This window comes from Morus notabilis, unplaced genomic scaffold, assembly GCF_000414095.1.
Source record: "Morus notabilis unplaced genomic scaffold, ASM41409v2 Scaffold1681, whole genome shotgun sequence".
Classification (NCBI taxonomy): domain Eukaryota; kingdom Viridiplantae; phylum Streptophyta; class Magnoliopsida; order Rosales; family Moraceae; genus Morus; species Morus notabilis.
This window is the reverse complement of record NW_010357594.1, coordinates 52,208-64,186: the sequence shown is the minus strand read 5'-3', so window position 1 is coordinate 64,186 and position 11,979 is coordinate 52,208. Positions and strand designations below refer to the sequence as shown.

The 11,979-nt window shown below is 34.4% G+C and overlaps 2 protein-coding genes across 2 annotated transcripts in view; one reads left to right on the top strand and one right to left on the bottom strand.

The window, feature by feature from the left end:
• Positions 1-5,696, top strand: part of LOC21385663 (HIPL1 protein) — an 8,850-nt gene extending 3,154 nt beyond the window's left edge. Inside the window, exons 4-11 of the mRNA XM_024172201.1 lie at positions 513-1,281; positions 1,377-1,592; positions 1,805-1,983; positions 2,100-2,341; positions 2,435-2,780; positions 3,008-3,018; positions 5,246-5,399; positions 5,490-5,696. Coding sequence (XP_024027969.1) covers positions 513-1,281; positions 1,377-1,592; positions 1,805-1,983; positions 2,100-2,341; positions 2,435-2,780; positions 3,008-3,018; positions 5,246-5,399; positions 5,490-5,696 — 2,124 coding nt within the window. The remainder of the gene's footprint in view (positions 1-512; positions 1,282-1,376; positions 1,593-1,804; positions 1,984-2,099; positions 2,342-2,434; positions 2,781-3,007; positions 3,019-5,245; positions 5,400-5,489) is intronic.
• A 764-nt stretch (positions 5,697-6,460) lies between these two features.
• On the bottom strand, positions 6,461-7,429 carry LOC21385662 (LOB domain-containing protein 12). Its single transcript, XM_010090239.1, has 2 exons — positions 6,720-7,429; positions 6,461-6,602 (listed from the first exon to the last, which is right to left on the bottom strand). Exons 1-2 carry the CDS (start codon positions 7,427-7,429, stop codon positions 6,461-6,463), a joined length of 852 nt encoding a protein of 283 aa, XP_010088541.1.
• Between the last annotated feature and the right edge of the window lie 4,550 nt (positions 7,430-11,979).

The window sequence follows — 11,979 nt, the reverse complement described above, 5'->3', positions numbered from 1 at the left end:
TTTTTGTTTTTTTGAGGTATGAAATGTGATTTTTGCCATTTTAGTGGAAAACCATATCAAGAAAGAAAAAAAAAAAAAAAAACACAAGATAAATTCTAAAAAAATGTTCTTCCTGTCTCTCTCTTTCTTTCTTTCTTTCTTTTTTTTTTTCCTTTTTAATTATGGTTATATGCCTCAAAAAATGATCTTAAGATACTTGGATGATTTATATATTTATTTATTTAGATTGGAGGGTACTCTTAAAAGATTATTGGAATACAAAGATACCAAAATGATAATTTCTCTTACTAAAAAAAAAATGAAAGAACTGATACAAAATAAAACATATGAAGTCAGAAAAATGGTTTCTGCTTATATTCTGTAATCTTGAAACTTTCAACAATATGTGCATCCCAAAATGAATCAAAAGAATAACCTTTCCATTTTTATTTATGCTGGTTGCTAATTGCTGATACTGTGATTTTTTCTTAAAACTATTTGACAAACGTATAACATAACGATATTATTGGCAGAGGTGTGATCCTTTTTCCGCAGAGCTATACAGAGTTGAATCAGAACATCGGAAAGTTCCTGTTCTGTGTAACTCCACAGTTTCAGCAGACTCACAGCAATCTCGGAATAATTCAACAGACTTTTGTTCTGAAGTTTGGAACGAATGCCAAAATGTGACCTTGGTGAATTCACTCTTTGCTGATCCACAAGATGGAAAGACAGCTAACTCTACTTCCAAGTTATCGGATACTTGGAAGTCGAAAAGCGCTTTCTGCAATGAATTTGGAGGATCTTCTGACGATGATGGTTTGGTGTGCTTTGATGGTGAACCAGTGAAACTCAATAACAGTACTGAAAATTCAAGCCCCCCAAGTGGCATATGCGTTGAGAAAATTGGCAATGGATCTTACCTTAATATGGTGGCTCATCCCGACGGGTCTAACCGCGTGTTCTTGTCCAATCAACCAGGCAAAATCTGGTTGGCAACTGTTCCTGGGGAGGGGTCTGGAGAAGAGTTGGTGATTGATGACTCAAGCCCTTTTCTTGATTTAACCGATGAAGTCTATACTGATACCGAGTTTGGTATGATGGGAATAGCTTTCCATCCAAAGTTTCACAAGAACGGCCGTTTCTTCACCTCGTTCAATTGCGATAAGGTCAAATGGCCGCAATGTTCAGGAAGATGTTCGTGTAATTCAGACGTGGATTGCGATCCTTCGAAGCTGAGCTTTGACAAAGGATCTGAGCCATGCAGATATCACAGTGTCATTGCAGAGTTCAGTGCTAATGGTATAAAATTTCTGCATTTTTTTTTTCAAGAGTTATCTTCTGTAACAATTACCTAGTGATGATTCTAATTAGCACTGTTTTGGGGTTGGATTAAGGTACTAGTGTTAGACCACAAGAAGTTAGGAGAATATTCACAATGGGACTTCCATTTACTTCACACCATGGCGGGCAAATACTATTTGGACCAAAAGATGGCTACTTGTACTTCATGATGGGAGATGGTGGAGGTAGAGGTGACCCTTACAACTTCTCACAGAACAAGAAATCCATGCTTGGAAAGATCATGAGACTTGACATAGACAACATACCAAGTGAGTGTTATGACATAAATTTGTTGTTCTAGGTAGAACATTCAATAGTTCCTTTTCACATACTTCCGAATTTTGAAGCTTCAAGAGTTTAGGTGGATTGTCCATTTTCTGTTCTTTTCTTTTTTCTAACCACAACATACTTAAAAGTTAAATGAAAGAATATATAGTTCCACTTCCTGTATGCTTTCTTCATTGTTAGTAATCATTTGCAGGTGCAACAAGAATTGCTGAATTAGACCTATGGGGAAATTATTCAATTCCTGAAGATAATCCATTTTCTGAAGACAAGGAATTGCAACCTGAGATTTGGGCTTTAGGATTTAGAAATCCATGGAGATGTAGCTTCGATTTAGAAAGGCCTTCTTACTTCCTCTGTGCGGATGTTGGACAGGTTGGATTATATTTCCGATATTAATTTTCCTGAAGAAATCCTTTATTTCGTGTATTTCAGCTAATTTCCTGGAATTCTATCAAAAGTGTCTAATGCTTTAAGTCTTAATCTCATAGGATGTATTTGAAGAGGTTGATATAGTTACCAAAGGAGGAAACTACGGATGGCGTGTTTACGAGGGTCCTTTTCTATACAATCCGCCAACATCTCCTGGAGGAAACACATCTTCTAGCTCCATTAACCCAATTTTCCCCGTAATGGGATACAACCACTCTGATGTCAACAAAGCTGAAGGATCTGCTTCCATCACAGGCGGCTACTTTTACCGCTCTACGATCGATCCTTGCTTGTATGGAAGGTAACAAATCAACCTCACTTTTTCTCCTCATGAAGCCATTTCACAACAATTTCAGTCCAAAAAGTTCATGACGTCTTCTTGTAAATATTGCAGATACCTTTATGCGGATTTGTATGGCGCCGGCATATGGGCGGGAACAGAAAGTCCTAAAAATAGTGGGAATTTCACAAGTAGTAAACTTAACATCAGTTGTGCTCAGGACTCTCCTATTCCATGCAGTGATGAAGCTGGAAGCGCTGGCTTTTCACCTGGTTTCATATTCTCCTTTGGCCAGGATAACAGAAACGACATCTTTATGCTGGCTAGTAGTGGTTTGTATAGGGTAGTAAGGCCTAGTCGCTGCAACTATACTTGCGCCACTGAGAATGTCAGTCGTCTTGCTCCTCCGAAATCCGGTCCTTCTCCTTCTCCTTCTGCTTCCACCTCAACCAGTATAAGGGTGGGAAATTCATTGCTAGAGCTGCTCTTCTTTTCCTTTTTATTCTTTTTCCTGTTTGGCTTCTCTTGTTTTCTCTAAAGCATAAGCTCTAGTACTCAGGATAAAAAAAACAAAAAAACAAACAAACAAACAATTATTTGTGTCAAAGTTGAACCTTTCTTTGTTCAACTGTATCATTTTGAGATGTTGTGGGCCTCTTGCCTTAACTTTACATTTCCATTGCCCAGGAGAAGCAAAGGTAAATACTCGCAGATGTAACTGAAAACTGTAAACTATGCACCTCAAGGATTGAAGCCTTAAATGCAGCTCAATTTTTTATTTTCTTCCACTAGAGGTTGTCCTTTTAACAATTAATGTAGTTTTAGGATTTTGTCGTTTTATTGTTTATGCCATTTATATAGGTTCACAAATATGTAATGTTTATAGGTTATTCGCATGTTTATAGTACATTTATTGTATTGCGTTATTCTCTTTTCCAAAATTCATTTGTTTTACCAACTAGTACCGCATGTCGATTATTTTTCTTCAATTCATGCCCTCGCTGTCGTTTTATCAGTTAGTGTCGTTTATATCATTCCATTATTTACTGTGCTTTTTTCCATGATTATCTTTTTTTCGTGATGCTGTTCGTTTCTTTTTTCTTTTTTTTTTTGTTGTTGTTTTCTTTTACTGCCATATGCTTGTTTGTTACTGTTTCCTTTACTGTCGTTTTCTCATTTTCTTTCATTTGATGTCGTCTTCTTATTTTATTGTCGTTTTTCTAGGCTGTTGTTTCCTCATCCGTTGTCGTTTATCGTTTTCTTCTATCATTTGTTTGTCGTTTCTTCTTTATTGAACTTACTGAAGTTTTATAATAATGATAAACAATAATAAGGAAACGTGTTAAATAAGTGCAATAAAGTTTGAATATAAGCATAATCTTAAAGAATAGAAGTTTTATGATAATAATCAAAATGATAAAAAGAAATGTTAAATGAGTTTTCAATTTTTGGACATATTCAAATTTCAAAAGATCATAAAGATAAAAATAGCTCCTTAAAAAATATCTTGAAACCAAATATGAAAAAGGACCATTACTTCTATGATAATGTAATTATGATAAAGATTTCTTTTTAAAAAAAAATCATTATATGTGGGAAACAAGAGCATAGAAATAGAAAAATAATAATAATTAAAAGAAATTAAATATGTGAATTTAAGCACTATCATATAAATAGAAGCTTTATAATTATGATAAGAATAATAAGAAAATGTGTTAAATATAAGTATACATATAAATACTAAAAATAATAAGAAAATGTGTTAAATATTAGTGTACATATAAATACAATTTTAAAGGATACACATTTTTAGATTCAAAGCTTGTAAAGTAGATATTTTGTGTAATTATTTCATATTGACTCACTTTTTACAGCTTCAAAGAGAGAAAATTAGAGCATTCCTTTAGGCTTAAGGACCTTTATTTATTTATTTATTTATTTATTTATAGAGATTCAAAGAGAGAAAATTAGAGCATTCCTTCAACCATGTTGTCCGTGTGCATTTAACAATCTAGAGTAGATCTGATAAGGATCCAAAGGTGCATTTAAAAATCTAGAGAACATGCTCAATAAAGTATTTATTGGAAAAAGATTGTATTTACGAGCCAATAGTAATAATTATTGCTATTTTGAAAATGAATTATTTATTTATAGCTACTGAACTTACTAAATAAATTAAAAATTTTGAACCATACGGGATTTACGAGATAAGTTAAATATTTAAATAACAAGATAAATAAAGTATTTAGCAAGTAAATACTGCATTTATGAGACAATAATATTTTTGTGATCTTGGTAAAGGAATTATTTATCCCTAACTATCCAGTTTACTGTTTACCAAATAAATTAAAATTTTAAAACCATATTTTCTTATAAATACAGAATTTATTAGGTAAACTAAGAATATGTAGAACAATATCAATAAAGTATTTACCGATGTAATTATTGGATTTACAAATAAATACAGAATTTACGAGGTAAACTAAAAATCTAGAGAATATTTTACCGAGTAAATTTAATATTTATTCACTAGGATTTATGAGGTAAACTAAAAGTCTAAGGGGGCGTTTGGTATGCAGTAATCAATATAAATTAAATATATGGGAAAGTGATGGTGGGTAATATGATTTCTTGGAAACCTACATTATCATGTTTGGTTATGCGTATGAATCTTTTGTCAGATTCTCAAGAATGTTATTTTACGGTGTTTAGTTGTGCACAATAATGTAACGTAATTTTTCTTATAAAATTAAATATTTTAAATTATTTATTTAATTAAGTGATTATAATTTTGACACATTAGATTTAAAAAATATAACAAACTAAAAAAAAAAAACTCTCTCTCTCTCTCGCTCAAAACAGGCCTTACCTCGCCTCTTTCTTCTTGCTCAAATCGGACATGGCCGGCTTTTTTTCTTGGAATAGGTGGAGGCTAAGCCAGCGATGGGTGTGCAGAGGGAGGGGAAGTGAGTTGGTGTCGACTGATTTGGGAGGGGTTGGGGCGAAGAGGGCCAGCAATGACGTTGTCGGAGGAGCAGTGACGGCGTGTGGGCGGGGGATAGGGGCCTGCGACAGAGTGGTGAGCGACGGAGAAGAGTTGTTGTGATGGGCGGTGGCTTCGCAGAGGTCGTCATCGAAGATGGGTGAGCTCTGGCGATGAGTTTGGTAGGGGGAAGGGGGTTTCGGCAACCATGGTAGGGATGGGAAAGCTCCGGCGATGAGTTTGATGGCGGGTTGTTCGGCATCTATGGCGGTGATGGGGGAACTCCGGCAACGGCAACGAGCTTGGACAGTGGCTGTGATGGAGGTGCTCGGCAACTACGACAGGGAGGAGGAGATGCTCAGTGGTGGTAAACTGCACTGGGTGTGTGGGTAAGATTCTCATGATTTTGAGATTCATGGGAATTTAAATAACACCATATTTGGTGGAATTTAAATTACCTTAAAATGAGGGAAAGTGAATCTCATGGTAATCACTTTCCTGAGAATCTAAAAATTATAATTCTTGCACAAAACATGGTAATATTGTAGATTATCATTCTCATTCTTAAGATTACTGCATACCAAATGCGCCCTAAATGAACTATTTACGGAGTTAACATTGTTTTTATCTCTAAACATCAGATTTACTAGTAAATACATGATTTAGGAAAACAAAATCCTAGAATTACCAATAGAATACAATTTGGTAAATCCTTGTTGAAGGTTTGGTAAATCACCGATTAATCCAAGATTTATGAGTATAACACAATCTTGTAAATCTTTGTTAAATACTGGTAAATCTCGATTAACAAAAACAAAAAAAAAATAAACAAACAAACAAAAAAGGGTAGCAACTTGCTACATATTATTTCTCAAAAAATTCTCAAAAAAAAAAAAAAGAACTAACAATTTCTCCTAGACACTCAATAATCTCTATATCTGTATAAATTAGAGTGTCAAAAATCTAAAATCTAAAATCAAAAATCAAAAACGATAAATGAAAAGAATTATTAGTTTTGCTGTACAGCACATGTACACAAGTATTATTCAAGGAACTGCAAATGCAAAATCTAAGAAGTGCTATAAAAAATATGAACAAATAAAAACTAACTTCTGCAGTGCTGATCATCAAGCTGTGAATCCCATTCAAATTAAAGTCTAGTGTCCTCTCGTTAAACTGAAGGATGCAGCAGCATTTGCTAGCTCGGTCTTTGAAACAGATGTTGTAGAATCTCTTAGATCAGTCTTTGAAATATTGTATTCGCTTTCCACAATTTTGTTCTTCAATGATTGCTCCCCACTGCAACAAATAATCAAAATAATATTGTGGAAAAATTATATTACTATGTTTTTCTTTCACATACTGCTTTAAAAAAACTAACTATTTATGAAAGATTTCCATTTCAAATAGGTATACCTTGAATCATAAGGTTCCTGTGATCTGTCATCAATCATTGGATCGAATGGAATATCATCATATTGAGACACATCCAATTCTTGTTGAATTGGATATTCCTGTGATCCAAACATAGAAGATTGAACAAGAGGTTCATCACTATTAAAGCTAGGGTTTTGGATCATTAGTGGTTTTAGGTTGTTTCCTTCGTAATTAGCATTCAAATACATGCCACTAATTCGATTATTAATCAAATCGTAATTCAGAATCATAGGCATGCTCATTTTCGACGAACTGGGTTGGTTCGGATCAATAAAGTTGGTGTTTGGAGTTATTGTTAATTGCAAAGGAGAAGGATCATGGCTACTAGAGGAAGGGGTTTCTTGTTGCTTGCAAATTGCAAGCTTTGTGTGCACATGATGGAGCTCTTCAAGTGCATATTGTAATTGTGTTTGCAATTGATTAATGATACCTAGACAACCATGAACGGGAAACCGAGCACGCATAGCCGACTCAAAAACGATTGATGTCATCGCGTCTTGTTTGCTTTCTGCGCATACCGCCTTCAAGATGCTCATTATATTGCGAACTCCATACAATCGATGCGCGTAATGGAACTTTTCGGGTTGATCAGCTGGGAAAAAAGGAGCAAGCGGACAGTCTTTTGAACATTTTTTCCGCTGGTATTTGCACGCTGCACATGCCTGGCTTGTGCCTCCTTTTATGGTCATAGAAGACCAATTGGTAGCCGAAAATATTAGTAGAAATGGTATTGAGACGAAGACAACAAATGAGTAGGGGATTGGTGAGGGAGACGATGAATGTGGGTTCAGAGATCTGAACGAGTTGTGGCGAGATTTACGTTGGGAAAGCATGAGGTGTAACTAGAAGGACCAAGCAAGCAAGTGTGAAGTTCTCCTATTCAATGGCCTTAGATCCGTTGATGCTGTGCGTATCTGCAAGTCTCGTATTTATAGAACCAGTGGCAAAAACAATAATGTATAATTCTCTGATTTTTTTTTTTTTTTTTGCTTGAAGAACAATAATTCTTATTTGAATCTGTTAAATTTTAACTGGGTATTTTTTTTTTAAACTTGGGTGGGGGTAAACTGGTATTTTGAGTTTTGTAACTAGGTTTGAATGTGTGTGTGTGTATATATATATATATTTATTTATATTATTTCTTAAAGAAAAAATTTTAAAAAAATGCTGTTAGGATAGATATCAGATATGGAGAATATTTTAGTAACTGAAAATTACTAACGTGTCTCAGGTAGTTTTCTTTTTTACCAATTCAATCTTGTAACTGAGATCCCGTGTTTGCACATAGGGAAATGTATGGATGTAATGGTCCAAAAAGAAACATAACAATTAATTTAAGAAAACTTTTATTTTTCGTGATAGAGTAGGTAGGACACACCATTTTATAAGTGATTGGGGTTTTATATTGTTAAGAATAAATGTCATTTTTCTTAATTTACGCAAAGTTTAGTACAATTTATTTTTTTTTTTTAATTTGCTAGTGGAGGAATTCTAGTTTTATATCTTATGGGTTTTACAGTTTTTGTTTCCTCCTCTGAAGGAATACGATTGCAAACCTCGGCATATGTACGTTTGTCATTTTTTTCTTGCAGCCAAAGCGTTGCATTATATATATATATATTACATAAAGAATAAAACTTTGATTTTTATGAAAATATCATGAGTTTTTTTTTTTTTTTTGGTAAATTGAATGCATTATGTCTAGCTAAACATTAATGAATTAGGACTATTCCAACACTCATTTAAAATAATATATATATATATATATTCTACACTCTTGATTAGAGGCACGTGTAGTCAAATGTTTGTATTCAAAATTGGATCATATATACGTCTAATAGCTTTTCATCATGATCCGTTCTAAAAGAAAAATAATAATATTAATAATAACTTTCATGATAAATTTCGATTTGTATATACTATTTTTCATGAAAAGATATTAAGATTATTTAGTCCGCCCCTCTGAAAAATAAGTTAAGGGTGAGGCGGTGGTATTCCTGATTAACAGATAATTACAAAGCGATGTGTTATCTTCTAGAAGGTCCTAATATTCAAATTCAGTTAGCAAATAACCATAAGATAGGGATCAAATAAATATAAGATGGGGATCACTTCACGTCATAACTATCCAAATATGTATTCAAATATTTGAATTTATCTTTTAATGGGATATAAACATAGGAATATGAAATAATAATTAAGAATTTGTGTTGAATATTGAATTTACGTGAGAGAAAGCATATTGTAGCGGAAAGTTGAGTATATTTATGACAGAAAACATGTGAAGCGAACGAAAGTCTATATTAATTTTTTCCCTCTCCCCGTTAGGGTCTTGTAAGGTTCTTACTATGCCATCCCCCTCTTATTTTTCCCTTAGGCCGAAGTTTGGCACCGATCTAGGGCTGGCCGTTGGTAGCGATGCACAGTTCCAGGTTAGGGATATTGCGGCGGAGGAAGCTCGACTAGGTGAGGGCGCAAGTTCGTAGTTTGCAATTCTAGACCTTCTTGGACTAAGGTCACAACTACTTCGGAATCAATTAGCAGAGGACGAGGAGAGGAAGTCCTTTGGTGGTGATTGTGTTTTTCTTCTTCAAATCGTGGTGATATCTGAGCTTGTTCATTTTGCTTTTGTCTAAAAACGCAACGAGATTTCTGTCGCTTCAGTGTTATGTAGTATATTCTCTTAAGGCTTTCCTGTGGTATTTGTACTGGCATCAGTGTTGTAGCTCCTTTTCTCCTGACCGATTGGAGCTTTCCATTAACTGTTGAAGAGCCGTACTTGGTTTGCCTTTGCCTCTTTGGTTTTTTTTTTTTTTTTTTTTTTTTTTTCTATTGAAGAAAATAGGCTCATGTTACATGTCACTCCATAATTATAGTAGTGGAAGCAGTTGCTTGACGGGTTAAATGTCTTTCTGTATCGAGGTTAGTATTTTTTTTTTTTTTTTGAGAGATGTATTGGTGTGTGGATTTTTTTTTTTTAATTTGGAATACAACCTACCTATTTAAAGAAATAACAGAATATGCCCGTTAGATTCCTAGAAAAGGCATAATTAGTCCATTCTTTTGGCATTTAAGCCCAGCCTCTCCCCGTATTCTCCATGTATTCGCTTTGTTCTAGACTTCATGGTTCATACTCTAGCGAACGTGAGTATAAACTTCATGAGGCGGATTTCCATCATAAATACGTACCCCCCACCCCGGGCGGGATTAAACACCTCCTCCCAAAACCCCACCACACCCTCTTTGTTTTGTACTTTCTCAATTTCTAATTGATTGTTTATATGTTAGAGATGTTTTATTGGGAGGTGTGTAATGACTGAGAAATCATAGACTTTTAATAATATAATTTATGTATTTAAGTTAAGAATTTTCTTAGAAAATATTATGCTATAATTTGTGACTGAATGATTTATGGAATTAATATTAATATTCATAAATTCTGTAGCAGATTTCATGCTAAGTTCTGTTTTACGATCAAATAGATTTGATCGATAAATTTTCACCGTAATTTAAGGCGGAAGAATTTTCAGTACATATACAGTTTGAGAATCTTAATTTCAAAAGTCTCCAAATACAATTCGATGTTAGCAGCGTACAAAAAAAAATCATTAATTGTCGAACAGTTAGGTTGAAGTCACGAGAAAAATACTTATAGTAGAAGGGTTCAATGTAAGTTTGGGAGTTGACACCGTCAGAAACAATGTCATTCCCGGAATATAATGCAGAAAATTTAAGTTTAAAATTTGTTTAGTCTAGAACAAATTTCAAGACTTAAAACAGTTCGAAATATTACGCGAGTAAAAATTTAATGTGATATTGAAGTAGTGAGGATTAATATTGAACTGTAAATGAGCAGTAGAAAAGGAGCCGTCGGAAACTAAAACTTCATGTCGGCTAAGTTACTTCCTTACAGTCAGTATAATTTTTATCTGTTTCAAGAGAAACTTAAGAGATGAGACAAAGGTACAATAGTAGGTTAAGACTTGGTTGGATGAGATGTGATTTGATGGGGTAGGTGAAGAGTAATAATGTTAATTCTTTTTTCTCTCCTTTCCTTCACTTGGCCGGCCATGGTTAAAGGAATTTTAACCCAAATTTAGTTAATTAAGTAAGTTGATTAAGGGGTTAAACATAATTACCCAATTGTCTATAAATAGAACCATCTTAATCAAGGCCTCACTTTAGCTCTATTTCCCCTCTTTCTCTACACCCCAACCAGCCACACCTCGCTCTTGTTCCCTCTCAAAATTTTTCACTCATCCTTCTAAACACAAAGCACTAGTCTAGGATCTCAAGAAGAAGAAAGGGACAAAGGTGTTCTAGAAGGTGTCTAGCTAAGGATTTTCTTCAAGAGTAAAACTCTAAACCTTCTCTTTCTTATTTCTAGTAAAATTTGGGATTTAGAAATGCTCTTCTCAAATTTTTTTCACTCTTCTAATTCTAAGTCATTAGCAAACCTTAGAGGAAGAAGAAGGTGATCAAAGTGTTCTAGGAGGAGCCTAACCAAAAATCTTCTTCAAGGGTATAAACTCTAAACCTTCCTATATTTTTCTACCAAAGTTTAAGTTGTAAATCATGGATGTAATTTGTGGTTCTTGAGGAAATAAGTTTGTAATAAGGGTGTGTGAGTTTTATGTTAGTTTTGTGTATTTTGAGGTTAGTTTGATTAGTATTATGTAAATATTCAAACCTTAACATATCTGTTTCATAATCATAATTAACAAAACTATTTGTAACATAAAGCTTATTGCGGAAATGTTTGCGAGTGGTATCCATATCCCGAGCCCCACCTCGTTCGTCCACTCGCCAGCAGTCCATCAGGCATTATATGCCGGTTGCTTACCTACAGTATAAACATTCTATAATGAGCTTTCGCTCAGCAAGTAGGAACTATCTCCCGCAAAACAACTGTAAGTTCACATGAATAAATATGCATGAGCCAATTATGCTTAATTATGATGTCTTATCAGAATCTTATTATCTTATCTTATCTTTCTTACTGATGGGCCAGAGTGCTCGTACCACTTGCGCGCAATCATCGGAACGTGAGGGTTTGCAAGGTCCCCCACGACACCGTGATTATAACTTGAATGCCTCCCTTGAGTCGGAGGACATCATTATTATTATTTTTTCTCCCTTGTGGAGCTTGAGTTACCTCCCTTGTGGAGGCTGGTACGGCACTCAACTGATATTATTCTTATAAGTTCCTCTTGACTTATTAAGGTGTATGCAATATGAC

Bases quoted from the DNA above. Each gene is read 5' to 3' on its own strand.
- LOC21385662 (XM_010090239.1), bottom strand. From the start codon at position 7,429: ATGACCATAAAAGGAGGCACAAGCCAGGCATGTGCAGCGTGCAAATAC. The intron at 6,603-6,719 runs GTATACCTATTT...TATTTGTTGCAG, and splicing joins CAGGAACCTTATGATTCAAG to TGGGGAGCAATCATTGAAGA.